General features: G+C 42.7%; 1 protein-coding gene across 3 annotated transcripts; it reads left to right on the forward strand.

Moving 5' to 3' along the window:
• The first annotated feature begins 331 nt into the window (after positions 1 to 331).
• On the forward strand, positions 332 to 26,919 carry MAFF (MAF bZIP transcription factor F). 3 transcript variants are annotated; one of them, XM_063133522.1, is made up of 3 exons: positions 332 to 596; positions 19,167 to 19,244; positions 23,265 to 26,919. In XM_063133522.1, exons 2-3 carry the CDS (start codon positions 19,209 to 19,211, stop codon positions 23,676 to 23,678), a joined length of 450 nt encoding a protein of 149 aa, XP_062989592.1. In that variant the 5' UTR covers positions 332 to 596; positions 19,167 to 19,208; the 3' UTR covers positions 23,679 to 26,919. The 3 variants fall into 3 exon arrangements, with proteins under 3 accessions (XP_062989592.1, XP_062989593.1, XP_062989594.1); XM_063133523.1 differs by lacking the exon at positions 332 to 596 and adding an exon at positions 21,209 to 21,448; XM_063133524.1 differs by lacking the exons at positions 332 to 596; positions 19,167 to 19,244 and adding an exon at positions 22,804 to 22,924.
• The last annotated feature ends 341 nt before the right edge of the window (positions 26,920 to 27,260 follow it).

Consider the following 27,260-nt stretch of genomic DNA (forward strand, 5'->3'; position numbering starts at 1 on the left):
GTGGGGCGAGCGGGGTGGGGGTGGGGGTCGTGCAATTTCCCACAGTTCTGCCCGCCCCAGCCCTTCAGAATAAGGTGTGCAAAATATGATGTCGGTAGTGGTGGCATGTTTTGCCTTGTGATTCCTACTCGTTTTCTCTTTGCTCTTAGAAACTGCCTTTCTTTGTTGCATCGAAGTACAGATTACATGGATTCTGTTAAGCGAGCGATAACCGGTAGCAAACCATTTAGGTGCGGGTCTCTTTAAAAAGAAATGCCCAGCACCAAGATGGCAGCTTCCTTTCACCTCTCTCCTGCCTGTGCCCTTCACTAAGATGGGGAGGGAGGGGAAAGAATGATGTCATCGCATGACTGTGTTTTTATGAATGAAAAGAATCCTCTGAGTGAGTAATTCCAGGAAACTCATATTACAACTCAGCAGATCACCGCGCAGAGCCCAGCTCAGCCCTTCTCCTCGGAAAACAACAACTTCATTTACAGAAACAAACAAGGTGATTTGAGAGCATAATCGGCGAGGAAAGCAAAGGGGGTCTCTCCCAGGACAGCGAGAGGGGAAGGACAGCAGACAAAAGAGGGATCCGGAGGATTTGCCTGAAAGTAAGTGGAGCTTCGATTTGTATCTCTGTAGTAGGGGAAACTGAACAGACGTCAGAGAACGAACGACGGGGTTGTTTCTGTTTCTGGGCGCCTTTTCAAGGTGGGCTTTTGAACGCCTTCCGTACAGGGCGAGGGGGCAGAGAGACGCTGAAAATGATCTAGGAAACAGGCTCGGTGGCTCGCACTGCGGGGTGTTGTATTGCGTGTGTTGTGAGGAGTGGCTGGTGTTGGTTTCCTTCACGGTAAGAGGCGAATATTCACCCGGATTGCCCATGACGATGCCCCTTAAACTTATTTCATTTAGAGCGAGTTGTAGGTGAGGGATGTTCAGAAAGAATCCAGACCCAAGACTTTCGTTTCTGTTTCTGTTTCAAAAAGCAAGTCGTGATGTGTGTGCCCTTTGCTTTGGATTCACGCGTATATCCACAATTGTGAGGGAGCCGAGACAGCTGCAAAAGGCAGGAAATCGCTTAATAACATAGGAGTTACTCATGGTTCATATTAGCCATGTGTATGCACGTGTTGAGGCCTGGGTCACATGTAAGAATCTGTCTGTCTGGCACAGATGCTAGCTGTGATTTGATGGTGGATTCGAGGGTGGACTCCATTAGAAAAGCGAATCGATCTGTGTAGATCCGACTTTTATTTTATTTTTTCCTGTAACACACGATTTTTAACGGCGGCTTGCTGGCTTGCGAAGTGCCGAGAGCGGAGTCCTCCTTTACGGGGCTGGAAGCCTAATTGACAGAGGGCCAAGAATTGAGGAGGGACAGGCCGGATGAGGGGTCAGCTTGAAAAGGTGTGGGAGCAAAGTGGTGGTGGTGGGGGGGCTTGATAAGAGTACCCAGATGGACATTTTAAAAACGTTAATAACAAAAGTTGAGAATACTCTGATTTGGAGCTGTGGTAGGTGATTTTTTTCTTCTTCTGGAAGAAATCTGGGTGGGTAATTGGTTGCCATGCCTGGGAATCCTAATTGTTGTATTTGGGATCAGAAATTAACCTTCCTCCCCCCTCCCAGGCCAAACTGACTAGAGACCCTGAGAGGGGTAGGGGTGGTTGTTTTTCCTGTGTGGTGTGTGGCATGTCTCACCTGCTCAAGTCACCTGAAGGTGTTTCCTCTGCAGTGCACCTGTTATTTACTCATGTATTTGTTTGTTCATACAAGGTATGTATGCATATCTCATCTTTCCACACTGTGTTGTTCAAAACAGCTTACGATAAAAAATCACATAAAATATTGCCAGCCACGCAAACAGTAATATAAATACCCAATGCAAAGCTCAAATAAAGGTCAGAGATCAAAAGCAGAACTAAAACAACAACCTTCTAAAGGAGCATGTTAAAACCAAAGGCACAAGAGAAGAGTGGAGTCTTCCTTTGTGTCCTAAACAACACCAGCATAAGTAGACATCGTCAGGGGCACAGGTGGTGCCACAGAAAAGGTGCCACGGGGAAAAAATCCTCTTTCTAGCATAGGAGGAGGCACCTATCATTGTATCCCGCCTTTTGCCCAATACTGGGCCTCAAGGCGGCCTTACAAAATTTAAAACATATACATTTTAAACCTAGGAAAAGAAAAATAGTCCAGCAGGGGTCTATTTTGGGGGCATGTTAGTTTTGGGGCACCAGCATGTGAAAGAGTCCTGCTTTGGGAGCAAGGAGTTAGACAAGTTCAGTTGTTGTTTAGTTCTTCTAAAAACTAGAAATCCCTTCTAGTTCTACAAGAAACAGATCCACTTTTTTCCATGGAGGTTTTGCATCTTAAGATAAAAGAGCTTTCTCTTAAAATAAAATATATCTGGCAATCCTAGATGTTGTGTTGGAGCTCCCATCTATGACAAACCTGATAGGAACCAAGTCTATGTTATGTGGTATTAGCACTATTCACTGTGTGACTACTAATCTCTTTGGACGTTTTGTTAAAAAAAAAATTCTTCTTTATTGCCTTGTACAATGTTGCTATGCACTGCAAAAGACCTGCTGTTCCAGTCCATCTGAGGTGGACGCATTTACCTATGAGCCAGGTGGTTTCTGTATATGTAGCCCAGCCAATTAATTGCTTGAGAGAGGAGAAAACTGTAGGTAAAAGGGAGGGAGGTAAAAGGATAAAAGAGAACTGTAGATAAAAGGCAAAAGTTACTCAATAGATATTAAGAAAATTATTTAATCAAAGGGGAGGAAAAACAGACAAGGATCTCTGAGATACTAAACCTTGTGGGCAAAAGCTAAAGACATATGAGTTCTCTAATTTTGTTTTGTTGAGTTTTCAAAACAAGTTTTATAGCAAGCAATAAACAGATCCTCCTGCTTCTACAAAAATAACAAAAGTAACAAAAATAATTATAATTACAGTTACAATTACCCTCCCCATTCCCAGTTGCTCACTTTTATTTTGGCTCATTTAGCATAAGACAGAAATCAACACCTTTCAAAGGAATTGGTGCACACATATAGTTTTGAACTTATTTGGCTTGTTCCAGTTCAAGAACTTATTTGGCTTGTTCCAGTTCATGAAATTAAAAGAATTTCTAGGGCTGTAAGGTACTTTTAAAAGTCATCTACTGTAAACATAAGGATTGCATACTTGTAAAATATTGAAGGGAAAGTTGTGTTTTTGAATGCCTGCATAGTATATTTTTTTAAATGAAGATCTGAGGATATATCTTTGAGAGAAAGGTCTCATAGTTTTCATGGAAGTCTTTGCCATAGACAGATGTGTTATTCTGTGATTTAGTTCCTGATTTGTTATAAGCCATCTCTGATTTGCTTCTAAGGAATGTAATTCTATAACTGCCAATTTGTTCCATTGCCCAGTTATTACTCTGATTAGAAAAACCCTTTCATTATATTTAGCGATACTTTTCATGCACAGAAAATCTGGTGCTTTTTTATTTTTGAAGATATGTGTGCTACTCTGTAGTAAATATCTAATGTTGCGCTCTATATACACTTTATCTGGGAATAAGTGCCATTGAAAGTGGGCTTACTTCCATGTAGACATATATACAATCGGATTGTAAAGCTAGTTGGAAGGAATACCGCCAAACCAGAAAGGGAAAGATAGTAGTAAAAGGTAGATGGTATTATCGGCCTTGCATTTAACAATTTGCCTGGTCATGATAGGCAACCAAGAATTCCGTGGAGGTGAGTTGGCTTGGGTTCTGTACTAGCCATGGCAAAAGGAAAGCCTCTTCCTTGGTAGAAAGCATTTTTTAAATATTAGTCTGCTAAAAGACTAGCAGCCTGCATTTCTGTGCTAACCACAGAAAAGGGGACTTCCCGTTTTTCAAAGTCTGCATGGAAATGCAGCTTCTTAGCAGAGTGGGCCAAAGCTAGATCTGGATCTGCTCTTAGATCTCCAAGTGATTTGCAGTAGATCTGGCTGCCCATTGTTTAACAAGAACATCTGACTCCCCATTGTTTAACAAATACCTGCAACAAAATGACTCCTCACTGCCATCCTAAATTATACAGTTGAAAGGAAGAAAGTTTGGAGTAACCAGGAGTGGGGTTTTGTATGAAAAGACGGTGAGCTCTGTTCAATTCTGAATTCTTCCATTTTAAGGTTGTGCCATTTGCCACAGGCTCTAGTAGATCTTGGGGTCTAGCAAAAAGCAAAATAATTCCTGCAAGCCTTAAGCCTGTCCATGCCCCCTGAGAAGTTTGCAGTCTAATTGTTGACAGCGGAGAAGGTTGGTTTGATTCAACCTCTGTTCAATATGGTGTTGGGTCTTGTTTCCATATTCTGTAGGGATTGAATATTCTATGAGCATATGCAGCTTCCTTCTTCCAAATTGGTCTGTGTAGCCCAGTATTACACTGTCTCGCAGCATCTCTTTAGCAGCAGTCTTTGTTGCAAGAGAGCCTTTGAATCAGATGTTTGGGACTGAACCTTTTGGCATGTAAAACATGTGCTCTGCCACAGAGCTAAGCCTCCCTCCTCTCACTATGTTGAGGGAGCCACTGTGTGCTATGGCATATTTGAATGTCTGGGCTTGTGAAGCGACCACTTTGGTTTGCATAAGCACAACCCTTACAGCTACAGCATCACACAACTGTGCATGTGTACTGCACACTGATGTGACACCATATCTGTTGCTTCCTCACCCCCAAGCCGAGGTGTTGTTTTCCTGATGATAATGCAGCCTTCCCCAACTAGGTGACCTCCAGATGTTGTGGACTTCAACTCCCATCAACCCTAGCCAGCATAGGCAATGGTCAGGAATACTGGGAGTTGTATCCTAAATAATCTGGAAGTCACCAAGCTGGGGAACGCTGTCACAATGAATGACATAACATAAGAGAGCTTCAGCTATTGGGTGGTATAGAAAAGCAATAAATAAATAAATAAATGTGAAGAAGGATGGACGAGATGGGGTGAAACAGAGAGAGCAATTCAAAGTGCTGGTGCTTATCTTTAAAGCCCTATACAGATTAGGACTATATCGGCCGCCTAATCACACAGTCCTCTTGGCAGCTCATAAAGATAAAACGATAACAGTTTTAAACATATCATAAAACAGGACAGCACAAAAATGTACAGAAGAGAAAGACCTAAAACCGAATTGATGGTAGAACAAGAAATACACAATATGCAAGCAGTGGGATGAAAAGCCAAATGCAATTTATTATACTCTATGTTTGTTTGTTTGTTATTTAAATCTTGTTTTTGTAAACTGCTCTGGGAGCCTTGCAGAAAGGTAGTGTATATTTAAATAATAAACTGGCACCTTGATCCTAAATACATTGCCTAGGGCTGCAATCCTGCATATACTGGGGAGTAAATACCATTGAACTTGGGTGAACTTATCTTCTGAGTAAACTTGAATAGAACTGGACTCTAGATACACGTTCTATTGCAATCAGTAAAACCCTTTTCCGAGACAAACTGGGCATTAGACAATATTTTTTTCTTTAAATTGTACTGTGGTGTTGGAATGACAGTGGGTTAAGATAGAACTGAGGAGCAAGATTAGGAACAGCCTCATCATCTTCAGCTCAGATACAGTTATTCTTGTCCAGAGTCAACCTCTGGAAGAGGGTTTACAAGTTTGAAATAGAAGCTAGCTATGCGTGGAGCTGGTTGGCCCTCCATGATCTCAGCAAAATTCAGCAAGGAGACAAGAAGAACCCATATAGCCAGACTGGGGCCACAGACGGGCTGGATTTTGGCCTGAGGTTATAGCATGGGGAGGGAGAGGCAAACTAGCAACCTAACCAGCATTTGATTTGCTGGTGAGATCTGGAGATGTTGAAAGTTTGTACATTTCTGGTGATCTTTTAGATGGCCTAATATAGGTCATACCCTGATATGCATTTTGGAGATGTACTTATGGCAACATGCCTACCTTTGCTCTATGTTTTCCCTTTGTGAGTCTCTCTTTTTTGCATGGCTATCATTCTGTCCTGTCTCATGTGAATTATGTTGACTTAGAATTAAGCTTACTAAACTGTGTTTCCTATGAAAAGCAGCTGAAAGGAGCATCAGTGGTGGAAAAAAAATGGTATTTTGAAGTCCCACTCAGGTTTTACGTTTCCCTTCTCCCTTTCTACCTGCTGCAGCCCAACTTAATATTTAGATCCCTGTCTAGTCACCAACCTCACGAGGTTGCTTCATTCATCATAAAATGAGTAATAACACTCTTTTGATCCATAGGTCATAAAGTATATAATGGAACCTGTTTACCTGGGGCACCCCTTGCAGGAGTGCGTGGAAATGCCCTAGCTCTCCCGTTTTAAATTCTGGATTCCAAGATTCTTATCAAGTAGCTGGTTTTCACTGACCTAAAATCAGCTATAGGTTATGGTAAACTAAGGTCATGTTGGCAACAGGTCAACTTTATCTTTGTAATAAGACAGGCTGTTATCAAACAAAATTCTATATGTGATGCTAGTCACTGCCCTACTCATGTTCCTCCCTTTTTATGTTTTCCCCTCCCCTTCCTTCCCGCTGTTTCTGCTTCCATTGAACTTTAATTGTTAGCTCCTTGATGTGGGGGTCTTTGCACATGATACTATGAATGAGCCCTAAACGTTGATGGTGTAATGTAATAATTCACACAGTGTTTTCTGCAGTGGAGATCTGTGTAAATCCCAAGCTTAGAAAAGAGTTCAGATGCTTTGATCTGCCTTCACAATCTCATCCCTGATAACGTGCATTTTTGGTACCTTACTGGGCACTGATTTTGGAGGCAGCTGAACGGGTGGCCTGTTCAGCGTATTGGGTTTCCCCGGGGTCTCTGTCATAGAAGGACTTCTAAAAAGTCACCACTTGGTGGGGAAAGTGGTCTTGTAAACCCACCCTCTGTTTCTTGTCTGCTTAGAAAATACAACTTGCTGTCTCCACGAGGAGCTGTTTTGAACATTTGATACTATATACCAGAGTTCAGCCGTGTATACATAGGCAAATATACACCCCTGCTTTCAGACTAGCACACACAGCACTGAGGAACATTTGCTAGCTCTGAGGTAGCAACTCTCGAGTGAGAAAATTAAGCTTCTTCGAATGCGAGCGATGTCAGGCCTGCACAACTAGTATACACTTTGGGTTGTTTCACAGCCATCATCTGAGTAATACTGATTAACGCCATCAGATGAACTGTCTCAAAGGTTGATGTTCTTAGAATTGTTGGATGTGAGAGCTATTCCCCATCTCACTCCAATGCTTCGAATTGGCAACTTCGAAGTTTAAAGGCAAAAGTCTTTGAAGATTTTACTAGAAAGCTTCACGTGGGAATTGTGTCAGGCTTGGTGAACCAGGCTCAGAACAAGATTGTTTTTATTTCTGTCCTTTTAAATTATATTTCATTAGAATATTTTGGGGTAGCATGCTCAAGGCAATGTTTTTCCTTGACTTCTGCATGTCAATTATCAGTGAGGCGAGAGGCTATTGAGTGCTCCAGGGTCTGGAGTTGTGGTTGGAATAGGATTGATTGCAGATGAGTACAAGGCTTGGTTGGTGTTCCCTATTCTGCTTACTAACATATGTATCTGTGTCTGCCATCTTAATTTCCAACCCGTGCACACACTGAATCATTAATACATGACTTCTCACTATTTTGTGCACTTGTGCCACCATCTTCTATAGTTGCCCACTGATGATGTCATTTCTGTGAGTCCCAATTCAGCATGTAGGTGTTGTGCACTGCAATCTTATGCATGATCACTTAGCCTCACTGTACTCAATTGGATTTACTCCCAGGTAACCTGTTCAATGTATTGCAGTCTTAGGGAACAGCTGTGTATTCCAGGGATCGCTGCCTTTTCAGCCTCATTTCATTTTCAGGTTCAATTAATGTGCTGTTTTAAAAACCAAAACATAGCACATAGAAATATGCAAACATTCTCTTAACTCACTTGCAGCCCAATTCACAACCTAGTTAAGAAGTATCTAATAGTCTAATAGATTTCAAGCTAATAGTCCCTCTGAATTCAAGGGAGCTAAACTGGGTTTCAGTGAAAGTTCTTCAGCTTAACAAAGGGGGTTATAGATAGGATTGGTGATGTGTGGACAGAATTAGCAAGTTAAGGTTTGTTTGTTTGAAAGTAGGTAAGAAAACATTTTATCTTCTTCCTGAACAACCCGTTTTCCTTCCGTTGCCTCCCACCTCAGGCAGAGGTGGGTGGAAATGAAAAGGTGGAAACATCGAAGAGGATGGCAGGAGAATGGTCACAATCTTGCAGACCCTTTTAAATATTCTAATAACCCCCTTTTCTTTTCAAACCTCTTGTCCTAGTTTTCCGATCTTGACAGGCAGGCATAGAGACCAAGGGAATCCACTTGCTGCAAAGGGTTCAGGTCCTGTCCTTTTAGCCCAACCTAAAGGCCTATTTCATATTTTTTCAAATGTATTAATCTGTTACTGATCTATTGCATGTAATCCACCCCATCTTTTCTTGATGTTGCACTTCTGTTGCAGAGAGAAGGTATTTTCCTAGCATAATATTTAGTACTTGGAGCTGGTAGAAGGGATAGATTTAATACTCCCTTCAGCTAGCACATTCACTGCTATTTTGCTCGCTTCAAGGAATGTGGTCACACAAGTGTCATGGAGAGTTGTTGGACATTCCCCGTGATGCAATTAGTCCTGTCTGGCACAAATCACTGCCTCCCCCTCGCAACCCCCCCCCCCCCAATTGTCTGTAGCACTCTATGAACTTCCTTTTATGTTTTTTTTCCTTAAAAGGTTCACGAAAGGGTAAAACAGTGAGTATGGGTGTGTGTGTAGCTTTGCTCCCTTATTTATTTATTTTTTAAAAAACCAACCCTAGATCACTGCAGCTCTAGAGCTGCTCAACTGGGCAGCACACAACTGCAAAATACATTTTTAAACTCTTATTTTGATAACCATTTTTACAAACATTGGAAAAAGAAAAAAGAAAGATGATCAGGTTTTACTTCTGTTTATCCGTTCTGTCCAAGATTTTCACAGAACTCTAAACAACATTAAAAAAAACAATAGCTGGAGGTAGCACACACACTCCTCCGGCATTCTGTGCAAGTGCACACATTTATTTAGATTTTAAAATGGTTTGGCCAAAGCTTCAAAGAGACTATCCCACCCACTGTAAGAATCATCCCCTGCAGCAAGGCTGTTTCCCATCTCTGCCCGTAGGGATGGGATATGACGCCATTGGTGCACCGTAGTATCCGGGCACGCAGGAGTATTGCACAAAGGTTGAAAAGTGGTGGAGCAACTTTCCTTGATGGTAGAGAAAAGCCCTGACTCTTTGTAATAACAATTCTGTTGTGAAAATCTAAACATCTGTATAGGACTTTAACATATATGGTGGTGTTCAAACACTCTCATTCTAATAGCTCTATAGGGTAAATCTATGTTGTTATCCCCGTACTGAAGATCAGGATGGGGAATGAGGCTGGCAGCTCAGTCCTATGCGTATTTACTTGGAGCAATCCCACTGTGTTTAGCAGAGCATTCTCCCTGGTAAACACGCTCAGAATTGCAGATTGAGAGATGACCTTAGAGACACTGAAGGAGTTGAGCTCGAGCATGATTTGATTTGAACCAGGGGCGGCCTGGGTGGGTGCCTTTCGAAGCCTGTGCCCAAGAAGGAATGCACTGTTGAGGGCTGTCTCGAAAGGTGGCTCATTGTTGCCACTTCCTTGCTCACTTGTTGCCTCTTCTGGAACCAAAGGGGGGGAGCAGGTGTACAACAGGTGACAGTGAGGTGGAGTTCTCTCTCTCTTTCTCTGTGGCCCCATTCATAAGATACCTTAAACCACGGCTTTAACCACAGTGGTTAAGCCAGAAAGCTTTATTCACCGTGGTTAAAGCCATGGTTTAAAGTGTCTTCTGAACGGGGCCTCTGTGACAGGTGAGCAGGTGGTAGCAACAGTGAGGAGCAGCCATTAGTGACACTGACAGTGAGGATATGGGATGGCTCCATGGCTCAGTGGGAGAGCACACACTTTACATGCAGAAGGTCCCAGGTTCAGTCCCCACTATCTCCAGGGAGAGCTGGCAATGAATCCTGCCTGAAACCCGGGAAAGCTCCTACCAGTCAGTGTCGACAATATTGGGCAAGATGGACCAGTGGTCTGACACAATATAAGTTGGTTTCCTATGTTCCTAGGAAGAGGTGGGCCCACTGATGGAGGTTCTTGCCCATGGGCCATCCAAAACCTGGAGATGGCTCTGATTTTTACAGGGGAATTCCAGGCTCACAGTTTGATCTGTTAGCCACAGCATTTACACAAGCTTGCCTCAACTCAACTCTCATTTCCAGTCACTGTCCCCATCCCTCTTTCTCGATGCGCCCCTCAACACCTAGCTGGTTTTATCACTTGATTTTCTGTGTTCCGTGTTGATGGTGTGTTGGTAATACACGTTGGCTGCACTTGACATGCTGGGGCAAGCAACTTAACGTGGAGTGGTTGGCCTTTATCATACCATTTACTCTGGAAGGTACAGTGCTCTCATACTTTTGAGAATAAGCACAGGGAATAAAGCGGCTGGCCTTCTGGAATCTTCTCTCTGTGTGTCGCAGTCCTGTGTGTGTTTGTGCTGCTTGGTGTTCCAGAACATGACTCTCTTGCTGTCATTGGCCTTGGGACTTGTGCAGATGAGACGGATGAGATTCCAAGTAGTCTGCTTGCGATCCACGTCTCCCAGCAGCCACACCTCCCGTCCCTTCTCATGTCTTTCTTTACCTGATTTGTTTTGCCATGTGATTTGTCTGTCAAAACTGTGCAAGCTTTTGGGGGGCAGGGCTGATGTGTGTGCCTGCCTGGCTGCTTTGTAAGAGTCTGGTCCAACCATCGGTACTGGTGGAGGCACAGTGGAGAGGGCAATGTTATGTATAGCCTTGGCAACCTTTTCCTGTTTGTGCTGATTCACAGTGAGACGGCTTTTCTCCCTCCCACAGCCCTGCTGTCTCTGACCTGTCATTCTCTTTTCTCAAGGCCCTCTGTCATCTAAACGCTTATTTATTTAGATGGATAGCCCATCCCGTCCTGAAGGCTTAGGGCAGATAACGATTAAAAGACCATTACAGTTGTAATAAAATTACATCAGCTCAAGCAAAAAAAATACCATTACAAATCCATACCCCTCTGCTGTGGCTTAACTACGAAAATTTTCCCACATAGGCCTTAAACAATGGCAAGAGGCCATTGTCTCCAGGAGTGAGGAGGTATCTAGTTCTCTGGGCTAACCACCCAAAATACCTGTCTCAATGAGAAGATGGTGGCATTAATAAAAGGTTGTCAATTGGCAATGAGACATGGGGAAGAGACTAATGACTCTACATTTCTGTTAGGCCTGAGATGTTTGTTATTATCACCTAATATTGAAGCATCTAATATTGCTAGTGTAATGGAATTTCATTATAGAGTCTTCGTAAGTGGTGGATTTTTACTGTGAGGTCAGTATACGTGATGGGATGTTACTGATAAGCCTGTGTATGTGAAGGGGCTGTGCCTGTGGGAAACACCCAAAGTGCTGAGCCAGCATGAAACTTAGATAAGAAGTAGTCAGCGCAAGCGTAGTAGTAACCTAGCCTTTTCAGTATAGCTGTTACAGGATTTGTCAAAGTAGTAGGATGATCAATGACGACACTTAACCTATATATGTTACAAGCCACGGCTGGGCAGTAGTCTCTTGCAGCGTGTGTCTTCTGTCTTGCTGAAATAAAAGCTGTTTACGAGAGAAAGCAAACTGAGTTGTGTTTGGTTTTCAGAAATTCCACAACACTAGGCTAGGGGCTTTACAGGCAAATGTTTTCTTTTAATTTAAGGATTCTTTTCATTCATTCATTCATTCACTCATACCCTGACCAAGATTAGCTCCCAGAGCAGCTTACAATTAAATTCCATACAAACCTAAAATATAATTACAAATATGGTGGGGGAGAGGGCGCATTTTATTCTAGCCACTGGGTTGGTGATGTGGAGCAGGTTTCAGGCCTTTCCTCCTGTGGCAAGGAGGCAGAAGGAAAAGGAGATGCAGGTGGGCTTTCTTAAATTTTATTGAATAGTCTCAAGAGGGATGGCCATGTTAGCCTGTTGCAGCAAGCATAAGAAATAATCTTGTGGCACCTTAAAGGCAAATAGATGTGTTATGGCATAAGCTTTCGTGGACTAGTCCATGAAAGCTTATGCCACAACAAGCCTCTTCCTTATCTTTGTTTAAAGACGCTCCCCGTTTCAAAAGAATAACGCTGCTTAAATGAGACAAGCAGAAGGTTGAGTTTTCAGCATTAACTCTTGTCTTTAGCACAGATCTGAGGGGATACACGGACCTGCCTCAACGCGCTTTTAGATGGCAAATAGGAAATCTTTGCAAAAAGTGGATGGGTTACACAGTTCTTCCCGGGTTGTACCCATCAACATAGGAGACTCAAGGACATCTTGGCAACCGTTTGTGCAGCCTGCTTGACAGTTAATGTTACACAATCTCTTAATCCTTTCCACAGGGTTAAAGAAAATGGATGTTTCGGTCATCAGAGTACCCCTAAACTATGACATGCCCTCCAAAGAAAGGCCTACATGGCTCCCTCTCACCTACTGAGTGGCAAAAACTTAATTTGTTTTATCTATTTCTTTAAAGTACTTGTATACCATTTGATATCCTAAGATCACTAAGGGGTTTACATTAAAAAGTATAATACATAAAATCTAATAGAAAAACTAATGTAAAAAACAGTATTAAAATTAATTAATTAAAAACTTTATACAAAGTTTTTTAATTAATTTAAAAAAATATTTATTTATTTATTTATTTATTTATTACATTTTTATACCGCCCAATAGCCGAAGCTCTCTGGGCGGTTCACAAAAATTAAAACCACAATAAAACAACCAACAGGTTAAAAGCACAATTACAAAATACAGTATAAAAAGCACAACCAGGATAAAACCACACAGCAAAATTGATATAAGATTAAAATACAGAGTTAAAACAGTAAGATTTAAATTTAAGTTAAAATTAAGTGTTAAAATATTGAAAGAATAAAAAGGTCTTCAGCTGGCGACAAAAGCAGTACAGTGTAGGCGCCAGGCGGACCTCTCTGGGGAGCTCATTCCACAACCGGGGTGCCACAGCGGAGAAAGCCCTCCTTCTAGTAGCCACCTGCCTCACTTCCTTTGGCAGGGGCTCCCGGAGAAGGGCTCCTGTAGATGATCTTAAGGTCCGGGCAGGTACATATGGGAGGAGGCGTTCCTTAATGTTAAAAAATTAAACATTAAAAATTAATTAAACAGCAGGAAATGCTGTTTAATTAAGTCAGGAAATGCTTGAATAAGTAGATATGTCTTCAAAGGGCAGGTAAAATTCTCCACATTTTCTGCCTAGTGGACCATACATGGGAGAGCGTTCCAGTCTTCCAGAGGATGGGTGCCACTACTGGGAATGCCCACTTACATGTCATTACCTGATGTGTTGGTCATGGAACAACCAATAAGACCTTCTCGGAAGATCTTAGGGGGAAATTTGGTGTATATAAGGGAGATGGCCATCTAGGTATCCTGGTTTGGGAAGTCTGTATAAAGTGGAGTTTTCAGTCAAAGCGTATGAAGATATTTAGTGTTTAATAGATATTTTGGTTCAGTTTATATATTCATTTATATTGATATTAAAACTTGTTTTATGGTTTATAGATAGTTCCCTTACCCCTAAGTCCTTTGCTTTTATTTATTTATTTCTGGTTAAGGTAAGACAGTTTTTTGCTTGTGGAAATGTTTTAGTTTTGCTATAAGCTGCTTTAGGAATCTGTGATCCAAAAGGCAAGCTAAATATGTTTTAATTCTTCTTAATGCTGTCTTAGAATTACATCAGTGCCAGTAGTGTAATATCCTATGGCCCTATATTGAATGCTGGGAAATCTTGATATCCTTGAGTGTTTATCAAGTTGAATGGTACAATGAGGTGAATTTTCATCCCCTAAAGAATTGAAGAAGGAGAAGAAAATACACCTTATAATGAGTGTGCAGAACCTCTGGTCCTCCTGGTGTCTCAATCTTGCTCTCCAGGGTTCCCCGATCACCACACACCCGTCTCCTGGTCCTACCCCTTTTTCCCCAACCACCTATTTGGTGGTTTTGTGTCTTTGGTGTAGATTCCTCCCTACCCCCCCCCCCCATTTTAAAGGACTGAAATGCCTCTCATAAGGCTTAGTTATAGGCAGTAAGAGCTTTAAACTGAAATCTGCTGGCATTTTTGGCCCTACCCTTTTTGTCTTTATTTATTTATTACATTTTTATACCGCCCAATAGCCGAAGCTCTCTGGCCTCTTTGTTTTCAGCCCCATTGCAGCCTCCAAGAGTTTCTCCAAAATGGAATTCAGCCTTCAGGCTGAAAGATGTTCAATACTCCTTCCTTAAAAGAAGTTTGAAACACAGCAGCGGTGGTAGAGTTGTATTGGACAATACCAGTGATGTCATGGGTGCTGTCTAATAGTTACCTGATAAGGTGTCCAATAAGGTGAATTCTATTCATGACGCTTGTACAGCCAGCCTGCACAACACAGTTGCAGTAGATACCCTAGCTGCATGTGTGAGGGAGACACATTTTCCCAGTAACTAAATCTTTAAGAATAAGTGCTGGAAAAATATAATTATTGCCTAGCCCAGCCCGCAACAGAAAAGGAAAGATGCCTGGATCCCTTACAGCATAAGAGTTCTAATGTGCATTTTTGTGAGAAGAAATTATTGCTTGAGAAGGTCCTTCAAGAATAATTTTCCTACCTAACTGACTGACCGACTGCCCAGTAGCATAATCAGGCCGATGTAGTTATACCTGGATATATTTATGCCTGCTATGTGTTGAGCACACAGGCAGAAGGATTATTAGTTCATGGCTCTCCTATGTCTCCCATCTTGAATGTCATTTGACTATACAGACAGGTACTGTTTGTCCTCTCACGGAAACGCAGCTGCCCTCAGGGTTGAAAATGGTGCCTGACTAAGCTGTGGCAGCAGGAGCCAAAAAATAAAAATTGAGTGCATTTCTGCTTGCTCTGCAGAAGTTGTTGAGTTGTGTGTGTGGCCTGGGCTCTGAACTTGGATTTGCTTTCATTCCTAGAAGAAACTTCCCTCTGGTTCTGAGGTTTGAGTAAATGTGAGAAGCAAGATGGCAGTGCCCCAAGCTAAGCTGGCTCTGTGAGGCTCTGCCCTTCTCAAACAAGCTGTTGTGTTTGTTCTCCAATGTTCAGGAGCCTGTTGCTTCTCTAATCCCTGGGCCTGTGCCCATCTCAGTTGCATCTGTCCCCAGTCTCCTGTCTGGGCATGTCTCAGTATGAGGAAAACAAAGATACATGAATAACTTTCCCCCTCTTCAACCTACTTCTCACATTCTGAGGGGAATATACATCTATCCATCTCTCAGGGCAAGGACCTTCTGCAAATACAATGTTTTGTGTGTGTGGCGAGCCGTCGCTCTGGGAAAATAGATGCAGGTGTTAGAGAAATCCGCATACAATCTTCTGCCTCCAGTTTCATTCCTTGGACTTTAGAGAGCCTGTGAAGTGAAGCAATGTGTGTAAGCCCTATAGAAGAATTTGCTGACCTCAGATGCTCAAGCTGAAATGCTTTCAGTTTGTCCTTTCAGAGGGAACAAGGAGCTAGCTTTCTCCCCTTCAACATCCATAATGATAGCCAAGGCTGATCTTATTTACTGACCTGGTTTCAACATAACAATTTCACATGGTTTGTGTAATCCATGGTTGGTTGCTTTATAAGGGTTTGTTTAGCAGACAAGAACGAACTGTGGTTTGTTTCCTCAACTCCTATGTTGTTTGTTTCCCTTCTCCTTCACCTGCTCCCTCCTGTATCCGAAATGCCTTTGCAGAGCTGTAGTACTGGCATGTAGAGCAACTGGTTTGTTTGTTTTTACCACTCTTAACTGCTGCCTCTTAGCCTGGCAAAACAATCTATGAATAACCCATGATTTAAACAACCCAGAGTTCACAACCCAACAACAAACCATAGGTTCTCTTTCTGGGTTGTGTGTGGTTAACAAACCATGGTTGGTTAGTGTGGCTCGGTTCACACAACAACACAGAATTCAGCCACCCATACTATGGGTTAGCGCTATGTGCAAACCCTACTATCCTGTGTTTTTCTATTTCCATCCCTCACAAATGTTGTGCTCAGGATAAGTTATTTATTTTAAGTATTTCCAGGCCACGTTTCAGAACTAAAAGCTTCTCCCAATGCAGGTTACAATCCCAAAAAGTTACAACTAAAAATATGGAATATCCCACATTAAACCCATTAAAATTCCGCAAAATCTATTAAGTAGATGAGTAGCATAGTACAATAAAACATCAGTCTCAACCAATCACAGAATGAATCAAAATTTTAACAAGAACAATAAGTAAACTCCACACAAACCAAAAATTACAGTTTTTTATAATTTATTTTTCCTTGTTTTTTTTATTGTGAGTAAATTACAGTTAACAAAGTTACCCCCTCACCACATTGACACGAATACACTGAAGCTGTGAATGAACTTAACCACAGAATCAATATCCTAAATAGGAATTTAATGCGGAGGCTTGTGCTGAGTTTTCATCACATACTGCTTCTTCTCCCCACTGATTTCATATAACAGCCTGGCAAGTGAAGTGATAATCTTTGTAGAACCAGTTTAGCCAACACTGTTATCTTTCAGGCGCCTGGTCAAGACTTTTCTCTTCTCCCAGGCATTTAACAGCATTTAACAACGCTAAGTTTGTTTTTTAATGGACCCCAGAACTGTTGTTTTTAAATGGATACTGTTGTTTTTATAGTGTTGTTTTTATGTTTCTGATGGTTTTTAAATTTTGTATACTTTTTTAATGTTTACTGTTTTTAACTTTTGTAAACCGCCCAGAGAGCTTCAGCTATGGGGCTGTATATAAATCTAATAAATAAATAAATAAATAAATAAATTAGCTGAGAATCAACAAGAGGTTGTATTGTGGGAAAGGAATAATATGGAGACCCAGTGGGGATGGGAAAACTATATATCTGTCCGCACTCCAGACTTCCTCCTCTACTTCAGGGACATAGAACCTCAGGCCCGGAGGCTAGATCCGTTTTGGCAGGGATCCCTATCTGCCTGTCATGATTCCCCGGAAGTCCACACCCCCTTTACTCCAACCACCAATCATTTCCTGCTTTCCCGATTTTTGTGCAGTTTTTTTCCACATACTAAAAGGTTGAAATGCCTTATCTTAAGCTTAGTTATTACCAGTAAGTATTTTAAGCTAAAATAGCATGGGTTTTTTGGTCTCTGCCCCTATCCCATTGCCTTTGCTCGCCATTGGATTGCGGACCCAAACGCTTCCCTAAATGGAATTTGGCCTTCGAATGCAAAGACATGCGGCATCCCTCTTCTACGTTGTGCTTCTGCATTTGGGAGGAGTCTCAAGCTGAACATTAGCAAGGGGTGCATCTAGATAGCTGGGCCATCCTAAGATACAGTTGAGCAGGCCCAACTGAGAACTCCCGTTGTCTTGCAGTGAGCAATGAAGGTCTTATCTGGCTTTGGTGACATGGCAGCACTCTAAGCTGCGCTGAGCAACTGGGTCTAGCTGCCTTTTTAATTCCCTTCAAATTCATTTATTACGTTTCTGTACCGCCTAATAGCCAAAGTTCTCTGGGCTGTTTACTAAGATTAGAAACCTTAAAATAAAGCATTATGCATAATATTAAAAATAGTTTAGCTACAAACGTATAAACAGAGCAGACACACGTACATATACACATCTCTGACCAATATCTCATGACCTGATTAAAAACCTATCATATGCTGCCAAATGCCTGGGAGTAGATGAAGGTCTTAACCTGACACTGGAAAGATAACATTGTTGGCACCAAGCGGGCCTCACTGGGGAGTTCATTCCATAATTGAGGGGCTGCCACTGAGAAGGCCCTTTCCCTTATTGCATTCTTCTCTGCAGCTGGAGGAGAGTGTATGGGTAGGGCCAATGTTCCCAGAGTGACACTAGGTCAGGGGCATTGTGGGAAATTAAAAGGTAGGCTAGATCTAGCCACCTGGTGCTGCTCAGAGTGCTAGGCTAGGAAATAAATAAAAGGTGAGAGGGGCAGGTTGGATAGTTAACAGCAGTAGGATACAAAGTGCTGATGTTCTGCATGCTGGAATATGTTATTTTTGCTCAAGATCTTGCAGCAATATAACAGTGCCAACACAAGGGCTTCCACCAATGGAAATAAATGAGAAATTCTGATCCCTCTGCAAAACAACTGGTCCCCAAATTTCATAGACACCTGTCTGGCGACAGAGCTGACTAGTACGTGATCCCTAGCAGAGAAGATTTGTTATGCATCTGCTCCCAAGGATGTGTGGGTTCTGTCTTCTTACACATGCTCTTTCGCAGCAGCCTGGAGCGCTGTGCTGAGCACACGAAAACCTTGCTTTTATTCTCTCCCTCGTGTCTCTTTTCAGGCACTGGCATTTCAGGGACCCGCCCGCCCGCCAGCTGGCTCCCACCATGCTGTTTCCTTCTCAGGAAATGTTTGCCCTTGTGCAGTTTCCGGTAGCTGCAGGGCATGTCCAGTATAGAGACACTATAGTGGGGGTTGGGGAGAAAGAGGATGAATAATGTCTGACTATCCTTCGTTTGGGCGGATAGGTAGGCGAACTTAACGAGGGCATCAGCTCCAAGTTCTTGCCGCAGCCCGTTTGGAGCAAATCAGATTTTATTTTTTATTTTTTTTAAGTCAGTTAAAAGGAAAACAAACCAACAAGCATGACTCATTCTGACGCTGGATCAGCGATCTGGTGTCTCTCTCTCTCTCTCTCTCTCTCTCTCTCTCTCTCTCTGCTGGACTGAGGGATTGTGGAACATTAAAGAATACCTCCACCCACACAAGAATGGTTTTCCTAGGGAAGGATCCAAGTGTCTGTTCTGTGTCTTTCTGTTTGGCATGATGGCTAATGGAGGATAAGCCTGGAAGACACAGGGAGGGTAAATTGGGGGTGGGGGGGGGGAAGGGGAATACTTCTGCGTGGAAAATGTCACCTTTCTCCAGAGAGCACAAAAGTGCAGGGGTGAATAGTAATCACTGGTCTTGTTTTTGTTTTCTTTTTTTGTCCTTCACAGTTACAGGCTCTTTCCCGGGGATTGGCAGGAGCGTGAGGGAAAATGTCAGCTGACAGCTTGTCAAGCAAAGCCCTAAAGGTAAGAGCTAGTCAGCACTGAAGAACAAGCTCCGCTCAGCCATTGTTTTCATCGGTCTCCAAATCAAAACAAAGTCGGACCACGATGGAGGGTCTCCAAGAAAGCCTGTTATCCCTTCCCTAAATGTGGACCATTTTCATACTCTGCTGTGGGACATTGGTTATGATTCAGATGGGCAACTGCTCGCTTTCTGCCTGATGGACTTGCTTTCCCTAGTACTGACCAACCTGTGACTTAAGATCAGCCAGGGAGGCTCTCCTTGTGGTGCCCTTCAGGGATGTGACCTGACCCGTGGGGTTACCACATATAACAGCTATTCTCAGTGGTAGCACCTCTTCCAATAGAGGTTTGGCTCTGTTACTAATTTAATGGTGTTTAGCCACCCTGGGTTCCTTGTGAGGACGGGCAGTATATAAATCAAATACATAAATTACGTTTCATAAAGACCTTGTCCCAGAAGCTCCATTGGGAACAATTCAGACATGTGTTAACAAAGTATGTGCACCGCACAAATTGTACCCAGCATTTCTGCCCCATCTTTTGTGTATCCTCTCCCACCTTCTTGTCCCTAGTCTTCCCACCTTCCACTTTCCCCCTTTTCTCTGTGCCCTTGCTTCCTCATTCTCTGCTTCCTCCATTTCTTATTTCACAATTGTTCTTTCTGAATGTTCACCTTTTCCTTTGCCACACCCCTGTTTTCAGAGCTGGTAAATACATGTGCAGATGGCACTATAGAATTAGATTCTTTCCGACGACTGGCATAAGAGGACCTCGAGAGTCTGGACTTGTACATTTTTGAGAAAAGCAAGTTTCTAATCCTAATGGTTGCCAAAATATGTTTGAAAGCAGGCGGACATTGTCCGCAAAAGGTTCCAGTCAGGGCAGAGCCAAAAGGGGAAGGGTGTTATCTGTGTCCTTATTCCAATACTTTTCTTCTAAGACTATGATTGCTCTGGTGTGGGTGTGGGTGTGTGGCTGTTATGTGATCCTATAGTTTGCATCACATTGCTTGTTATGTTGGATTCTCCCCCACTCCACTCCCACCTTCATTTTTTTTAATCCTCCTTTAAACTGGTGCAAGTGGTGACAACGGTCTGATGTGACACCCTGGCATCCCTCTGCACCACCATCCCCAAACCTATGTCCTCAGGAACATTAGCAGGCTAGGGCCTTCCCCCATATATGGAGTGAAGTTAGTTTCCTGCTCATGCATCCTTCTCCAAATTGTGCAAGACGTTAGCACAGGAAAAGAACAAACAAAAATGTAATTTGAAATTCTAACTATTGCCTTTTCATTCCTGGGACCACCATAGTCTAGTATTTAATGACTATCCTGGGCTCCATAGGCGAACAGGGATTGCATGCGGGCGAGTGAGCAGACTGTCAGAGGAAGAATGTATTGCTCTGTCTCTCCTCTGTGCCCAACATAGAAATGCATCTTGTCATCCCCTAGCGGGCCTGTAACTTTTGGGAGTTTATTTATAAGTTTGCACATTTATGGAAGGGGGAGCTGTGTGACTTAATTTAGGAGAGATTCCCCATGAAACAGCCTGTTAGGGATGAGGGATAGATGAGCACTCCCATGAGGTTTTAGGGAGCAAAAAAGTGTCAGGAAACTGATGTGTTTGTCAAGAGGGCCTGAGATTGAGCAGATATTGGGAAGTGAAAAAGAACCACTTGATCCCTTATCATGTCCAGATGTTGCTTTCTATCACTAGCTGTCAGTGGCCAGGAAGAAGAGGTATTTCTGGTACTTGCTGTATGTACCACTTCTCTATTTAAAACTAGAACAGTAAAAAAAATTACTCTGTTAATCCACTGTAATTGGCTTGAAATGTTGTGTAGTTTAGGGGTGAGGAACTAAAAAATTGTTAGTCAACTTGACGAGGAGGCACTCTCTGCGAGGTGACTTCCTTTGCACTTTTAAGTGCATTTTGCATTTGTTTGTTTTTAAAACCCCACAGCATCGCTGCTGAGAGGTGGAATCGAGAAAGCTAGACAGCAGGAGGGAGTGCGGGATATCCGGCCAGGAAAAATCTCGGCACCGGCGGCCTGCGTTCCTGGGCTTACCCTGGATTAGGATCTATCCCTAGGAACGCCCCGAACTGAAGCCACTAGAGATAGATGAAAGAAACGACGTGGTGGCATCGGAGCAATTGGAAAAGTCACAGTAAAACAAAACTGCAAAAAGGGCAGTTTTGGGGGTAAAAGCCCGATGTGGCTGCAAATTTGCGGCTTTGTCATATAAAAAACGCAGCGCCAGTGCGCAGCCACGACAGGAGTTAATAGAGCCTATAGACACCCCTCTGGATGTGCTGGCATGATATGACTTTTTAGCTGTGCTAGTTTACATTATTTGTGTTGTCCTTCTGTTTTATTATTTGTTAGTTTATTTTTTTCTATTTGATAGGTTTTCTTAAATTCTTGTAAGCTGCCCTTTAAGGAGTTATCCTAAAAGACGTGATATAAATACATTAATCAATCAATAGTGACTGTTTGGGGAGGAACGGCGTACATCTGGACAAAGAGTGCCAAAGAGTTTGTGTGGCATCGAGTTCAAACCCTATTGGACTGGCTGCTCTCACATTTCTATCTGAGGTTTAAAAGATGCCCCAACGTTTTTATTTATTTATTTATTTATTTATTACATTTATATACCGCCCCATAGCCAAGGCTCTTAGGATAAAATAATAATAATCTGTTTTGCACCAGCGCACCTGAAATACATGTTTTAACCCATAAACTGTGACCAAAAGGTGATTTTATGTAATTACAAAGACAATGCTTTTCTTCAAGTAAAAAGTGAAATGGTATCAATGGCAATTGCAGAACAATTCTAAATGAAGACTGGTGCAAAAGGGTTACTGGGACAAAAGGAAGAGAAATGAACTGAGACTGCACCTAACCATATATCGGGCCTGTTCAGATGACATGCTAAGCCATAGCTGGACCACAAATACTTTTGCAGAAAATAGTTAGCGAGTGTTTTAAACCATGGTTATGTAGCCACCATGATTAGGAATGGTTCATTCAACCCGCTAAATCATGGTTCACACAATATGCTTAGCCATAATGTTTAGCTCAAAACGCTTCACCACCATGACTTAGCGTGTCATCTGAACAGGGTCATAATCTTGTTGTCTACCAGTTACTTATAGGTCTTCCTCTACCATTTCACTTCTTTGTGAAAGGAGCAGGGAAAGCAAAATTTAAAAAGTATATTTGCAATGAAAATGCAGAGTGCATTTCAGTTTTTCTTTACAACGACTTTTTTTAAGGAAGAATAAGTGTGCCTTGTAAAACATGTGGAGTACATAATATTCATTTTATATTCACTGGGCTGGATCCATTATGTTTGTTACACTTTAGTTCCATTTAAATCAGTTGGACCAGTTAATCATGACTAACTTAATGCTTGTTTATTTGAGTGGAACTGAAGCATGATTAACTTATTTATTATTATTATTATTATTATTATTTATTTTATTAAAACATTTGTATCCCTTCCTATATCACTAGGATCTCAGTGCAACTTACAGTGCAATCCTATACAGGTCTACTCAAGTGTAATTTGAGTTCATTTGGGCCAGTCTTCCCCAGCCAGCATTGCCATTGGTCAGGAATGCTGGGAGTTGTAGTCCAAAAGATCTGGAGGGCACCAGGTTGGGGCTTATTTCCAGGTATGTGGGTATAGGATTAGAGCCTTTGTCCGGATCCAACCCTTCATATCCATGTTTAGTTCATTGTTTTTAAAATCCCTAACTTATACATACTTTGGCTATTATTAAGCAAATAGTGTAGAATATATATACAATCAGCATCATATTTGCATTTGTAGTTTATATAATGTTGGTTGCAGAAGTTGGCTTTCCGTACTGCAAAATACTACCAGGCCTGCTTCGTTTTCTCCTGGCTTTCTACTTTCCTGAGCTGCCCTCCTTCAGCTGGTCTCCTTTCCCTCTGTTCTGCCTGTGCTCTTCTGACATCTGATACTCATCCACGGCTTCTTCTCTCAAACAGATCAAACGGGAGATGGGTGAGAACACGCCGCACCTCTCGGATGAGGAGCTCATGGGGTTGTCCGTGCGGGAACTCAACCACCACCTGCGAGGCCTCTCCAAGGAGGAGGTTGCGCGGCTGAAGCAGCGTCGGCGCACGCTGAAGAACCGCGGCTACGCGGCCAGCTGCCGGGTCAAGCGGGTGTGTCAGAAGGAAGAACTGCAGAAGCAGAAGACGGAGTTGGAAAGGGAGGTCGATAAGCTAGCACGGGAGAATGCGGCCATGCGCCTGGAGCTCGACGCCCTACGGGGCAAGTATGAGGCGTTGCAGGGCTTTGCCCGCACCGTTACCGCTCACGGCGCTACTGCCAAGGTGGCTACTGCCAGCGTCATTACCATCGTCAAATCTGGCTCCAACCAGGCCACGTACTCCTAGTGTCTGCAAGCCAAGTTGTGAACTGAGTCCTGTTGCCATGCCTCTGCCCAGCTCTCACCTAGAACGGCTGTAGCTGCACTGGCCTCTCCCCTTCTTCCACTTTTTTTTCTGCCATCTGAAGGAGACAGAATCGGCTTGAAGACAAAAGGGATGAATGTTGAACTTCCTCCTCTGTCCCTTACTGTGGTTGGGAGAGGGCGGGAAGGTGGTGCCTGATTTGTGTCATTTTAGTTGTGTACGTTATCCGTGGATTGGAATGCAGTGGCCAGTTCTCCCCTCCCCCTTTTCCTTCCTCCAACCACTTTTCTTTTCCATTTGATGTTTGTCAGGTTTTCTCCTCTTGCCCTTCTGTGTACTGGACCCCCAAGCTAATGTAGTAGGATGGGTCTGGAGATGACGTCGCTGTTATAGTTGGGAGCACAGCTTCTGAGAACCTTTGATTGCAAAGGTAGCGAAAGGGAAATAACTTCTCTGTGACAGGGCAAAAGGGATGCTAAAGAGAAGCCTGCTTTTTGTCGGTGAGAGCTGGCGATGCACTTAATGATCCAGGATGTCCCCAGAAGCTGCCACCCTGGTCTCTCGGTGGCTAAGCTTTGAACCGATCCTGTGTGTCCATATTATAGAACTGCCTTCCCTCTTTGTTGTGCGCACTTTGACTCAGAAGCTCCATGCTTCCTTCAATTTGGAATTGGAGTTGTTTGAACCGGCCGTAATAAGAGCAATCCGAATCAGATTGAGTTTTGGATGAGTAGACATACTTAATAACAATAAAGGAAAGAGGAAATTAGTTGTAGCAAGGGGCAAGAAAAGGAATTATTGTTGTGTGATCGTACGGATGGTGAAGGGAAGGGGTCGTTGAGGTGCACACCAAGAACACAGAGTCGGTTGCTGTCATCCCAGTCTATGATAATAGAAATACTTGACAACTTAGTAACTAGAAGAGACAACCTCTGTGTCTCCAGCTGGGTGTCCTTGTAACCTTAGTTGACGTACCCTTTTTATTATAATGGTGTTCTTGGTCTGAGGGTTCAAGCTCTCTGGCATGGGATGGAAGTAGCTTTCTAAAGAGGGAAAACAAGGTGGAGAAAGTAGAGCAGGAATGTGGCGGGATGAGGCAGGAGAAAGAAGGATAAAGCAAGTGAGACTGCTGGATAGAGAAGGAGCAACAGATTATAAACAACACCCAAGGAAAACCTTTCCATTCTAATGGGAATAGTTTCCAGAGGGCTACCTGTGGTAGTATTTCACCTAATTTTGCAGTTTTCATGTTGAGTAAAGGGTGAGGAGTACAATAATTGAGGAACACACAAGAGGCACAATTCATCCAATCAGAAGGAACCCCCAGTTTAGTGGGCAAGTATCTTTTTATTATGTTTGAAAATACATAGCATCTGCTTTTGGGGTGGGGGTGGGGAGGGGATTCAAGTATAACAGAAAGAATCTTCCTTCCATATTTTCTTTCCATTTCTTTCATCTGGTAGATAAACTCGAGTGTCAGGAAAGAAATATGCAGAACTCTCCCAGAGATGAAAGAAAATGTGGGATCACCAGAATCTAGCTGCACATTGGGTTGGCCAAGCCCAACAGCTAGCTGCCTTGGGGCAGCAGGATTCTAGAAGCTCTGGACTAATGGGAAATTCTTCAAGCCCGTTCTTTTTCCCTACAAGCAAAGAGGGGAGGAGATTTCCTTGCTCAGAAGAAATGCAAATACCCTTCCCTGTTGCAAGTGTGTGTGTGTCTGTCTGTCTGTCTAGGATTAATTTTGACACAGGGCAGCAAAATAGCTTGAGCCAAATAGCTACACAAATCAAAATGGAGGGTTACTAGCCAAAAGCAATGTCTTCTATACAAATAAAGCCTGTTCGGAGAAACTGAGTCAAAGGGAGAATGGGTTTTGCTGAGGAGAGCCAAGTAACGGAGTTGTGGGATCCCTTGTGTCCCGTGGTATTTATCCCTTATCCTTTAAAGGGTGCAGCCTTATATCTATATATCTATATATACACAGAGAGACACTTACTTACCTGAGAGCAAGTCCCATTGAACTCTGTAGGACTTGCTTCTGAATAGACTTACATAAGAAGGCACTGTGAATCATGCTGCTGCATTCATTAACTAGAGAGGGGAACTCATTGCTGACCACTCAGCTTCTGAGAGTTTTTCCTACATTTCCAGTAGTCACAGGAATCATGTTTAAATGCCACAGTAGATTACTGCTCTTCCCCCAAGAATGGGCAGTGTGGTGGTGCCACTCAGAAGCCAAATGTGGGCTCAGTTTAAATATAATTTAAAAGTGTGTTTAAATATATATGTATATGCACATTACCCAGCCAGGCTTCCATGGAGACAGTATCCCATTTAAACCAGGTTGCCTTCATTTACAGTACATACGCAAGGTTGTCACGCTAGGAATCCATGGGCCAGATGGGTTGCACTGATGTGCTAGCGTCGCATTCGGAGGAACCAGCGCCTGATTTAAGCGTGATGCCCATCTCTAAATCCACTTGGGGAAACTGTTTTAGCCCATCAGCTATCAAGTTTAAAACTGGGTTTGGAATCTTGGCCCAAGCAGAAAGCATAAGAGAAAAAAACAAAAGCTATATCAAGGAATATAGCTTATCTCTGATCATTTTCAGAAGCTGGCTAACTCATAAGTCATTGATGGCTTGAGTGCAGATGCGTAAATGAAAATGGGGGAGGGCTTAGATTAGGTGGGTTTTGAAGGTACCTTCCACCCTTAAGTTAATATGCTAACATAGGAACCAGTGAGTATTTGTGGGCAGTCACTTCCAGGCATGTGCCACAGTGACTTAATTAAATGACCATTAACCCTTTAATTATTTAGACATATGGTTGGGTTCACCCACCCTGCAGCTTACCACGACACCCACCCCCATGATGGAATCAGCTTCCAAACCAGTGTTGTCCGTCCATCCATCCTCCCTCCCCCAGCCTTTGATGATCCTTATGGGGGTCCTTCCTTAGCGTTTCTCCCTTGTTCCTACCCTGTGATTTATTTATTGCACAAATATAAGTTATTTTCACGTCCTTTATGCCATTCCGCCTTGTGGCCAGGATGTTGGTACAGAGCCGTACTTTATATTTTATATATGCAAATCACATTTTATCTTCTATAGAGCAAGAAAAAAGTACTTATTTATTTTCTGACTTACAGTAAGTGTCCTGCCAGACTCCTCTGTATTTTGTAGACTTTACAAATAAAGCCAGATTTTTTTTTCCAAAATGGAGAAGCTGAAGACAACTGGTTTGTGCTTTTCTAAAACTCTTTTCATGTCAATGAGAGGTACTAAGCTGAAGATCTATGTGCCAATTTTAGGAATTGTCCAGAAAGTTGGTGAATATGAACCCCAAATTGGTTTTAGCCTTTGAACAACAGTGGAACAAATCCCCATTCAAAGACAATAGTGTGATATCCAGTTCACACCAGTTTCTTGGGTAGATGTGAATTCCAGCACTGGAGAATAAGACATATTGGGATTCATGTAACTCAAGAGTGACAAATCTCTTTCAACTCTATTTCAGAGAAGCTTTTGGCAGTGTTGATGGGAAGGGGGGCAAAATGCA

Source organism: Elgaria multicarinata, chromosome 9 (genome assembly GCF_023053635.1).
Source record: "Elgaria multicarinata webbii isolate HBS135686 ecotype San Diego chromosome 9, rElgMul1.1.pri, whole genome shotgun sequence".
Taxonomy (NCBI): domain Eukaryota; kingdom Metazoa; phylum Chordata; class Lepidosauria; order Squamata; family Anguidae; genus Elgaria; species Elgaria multicarinata.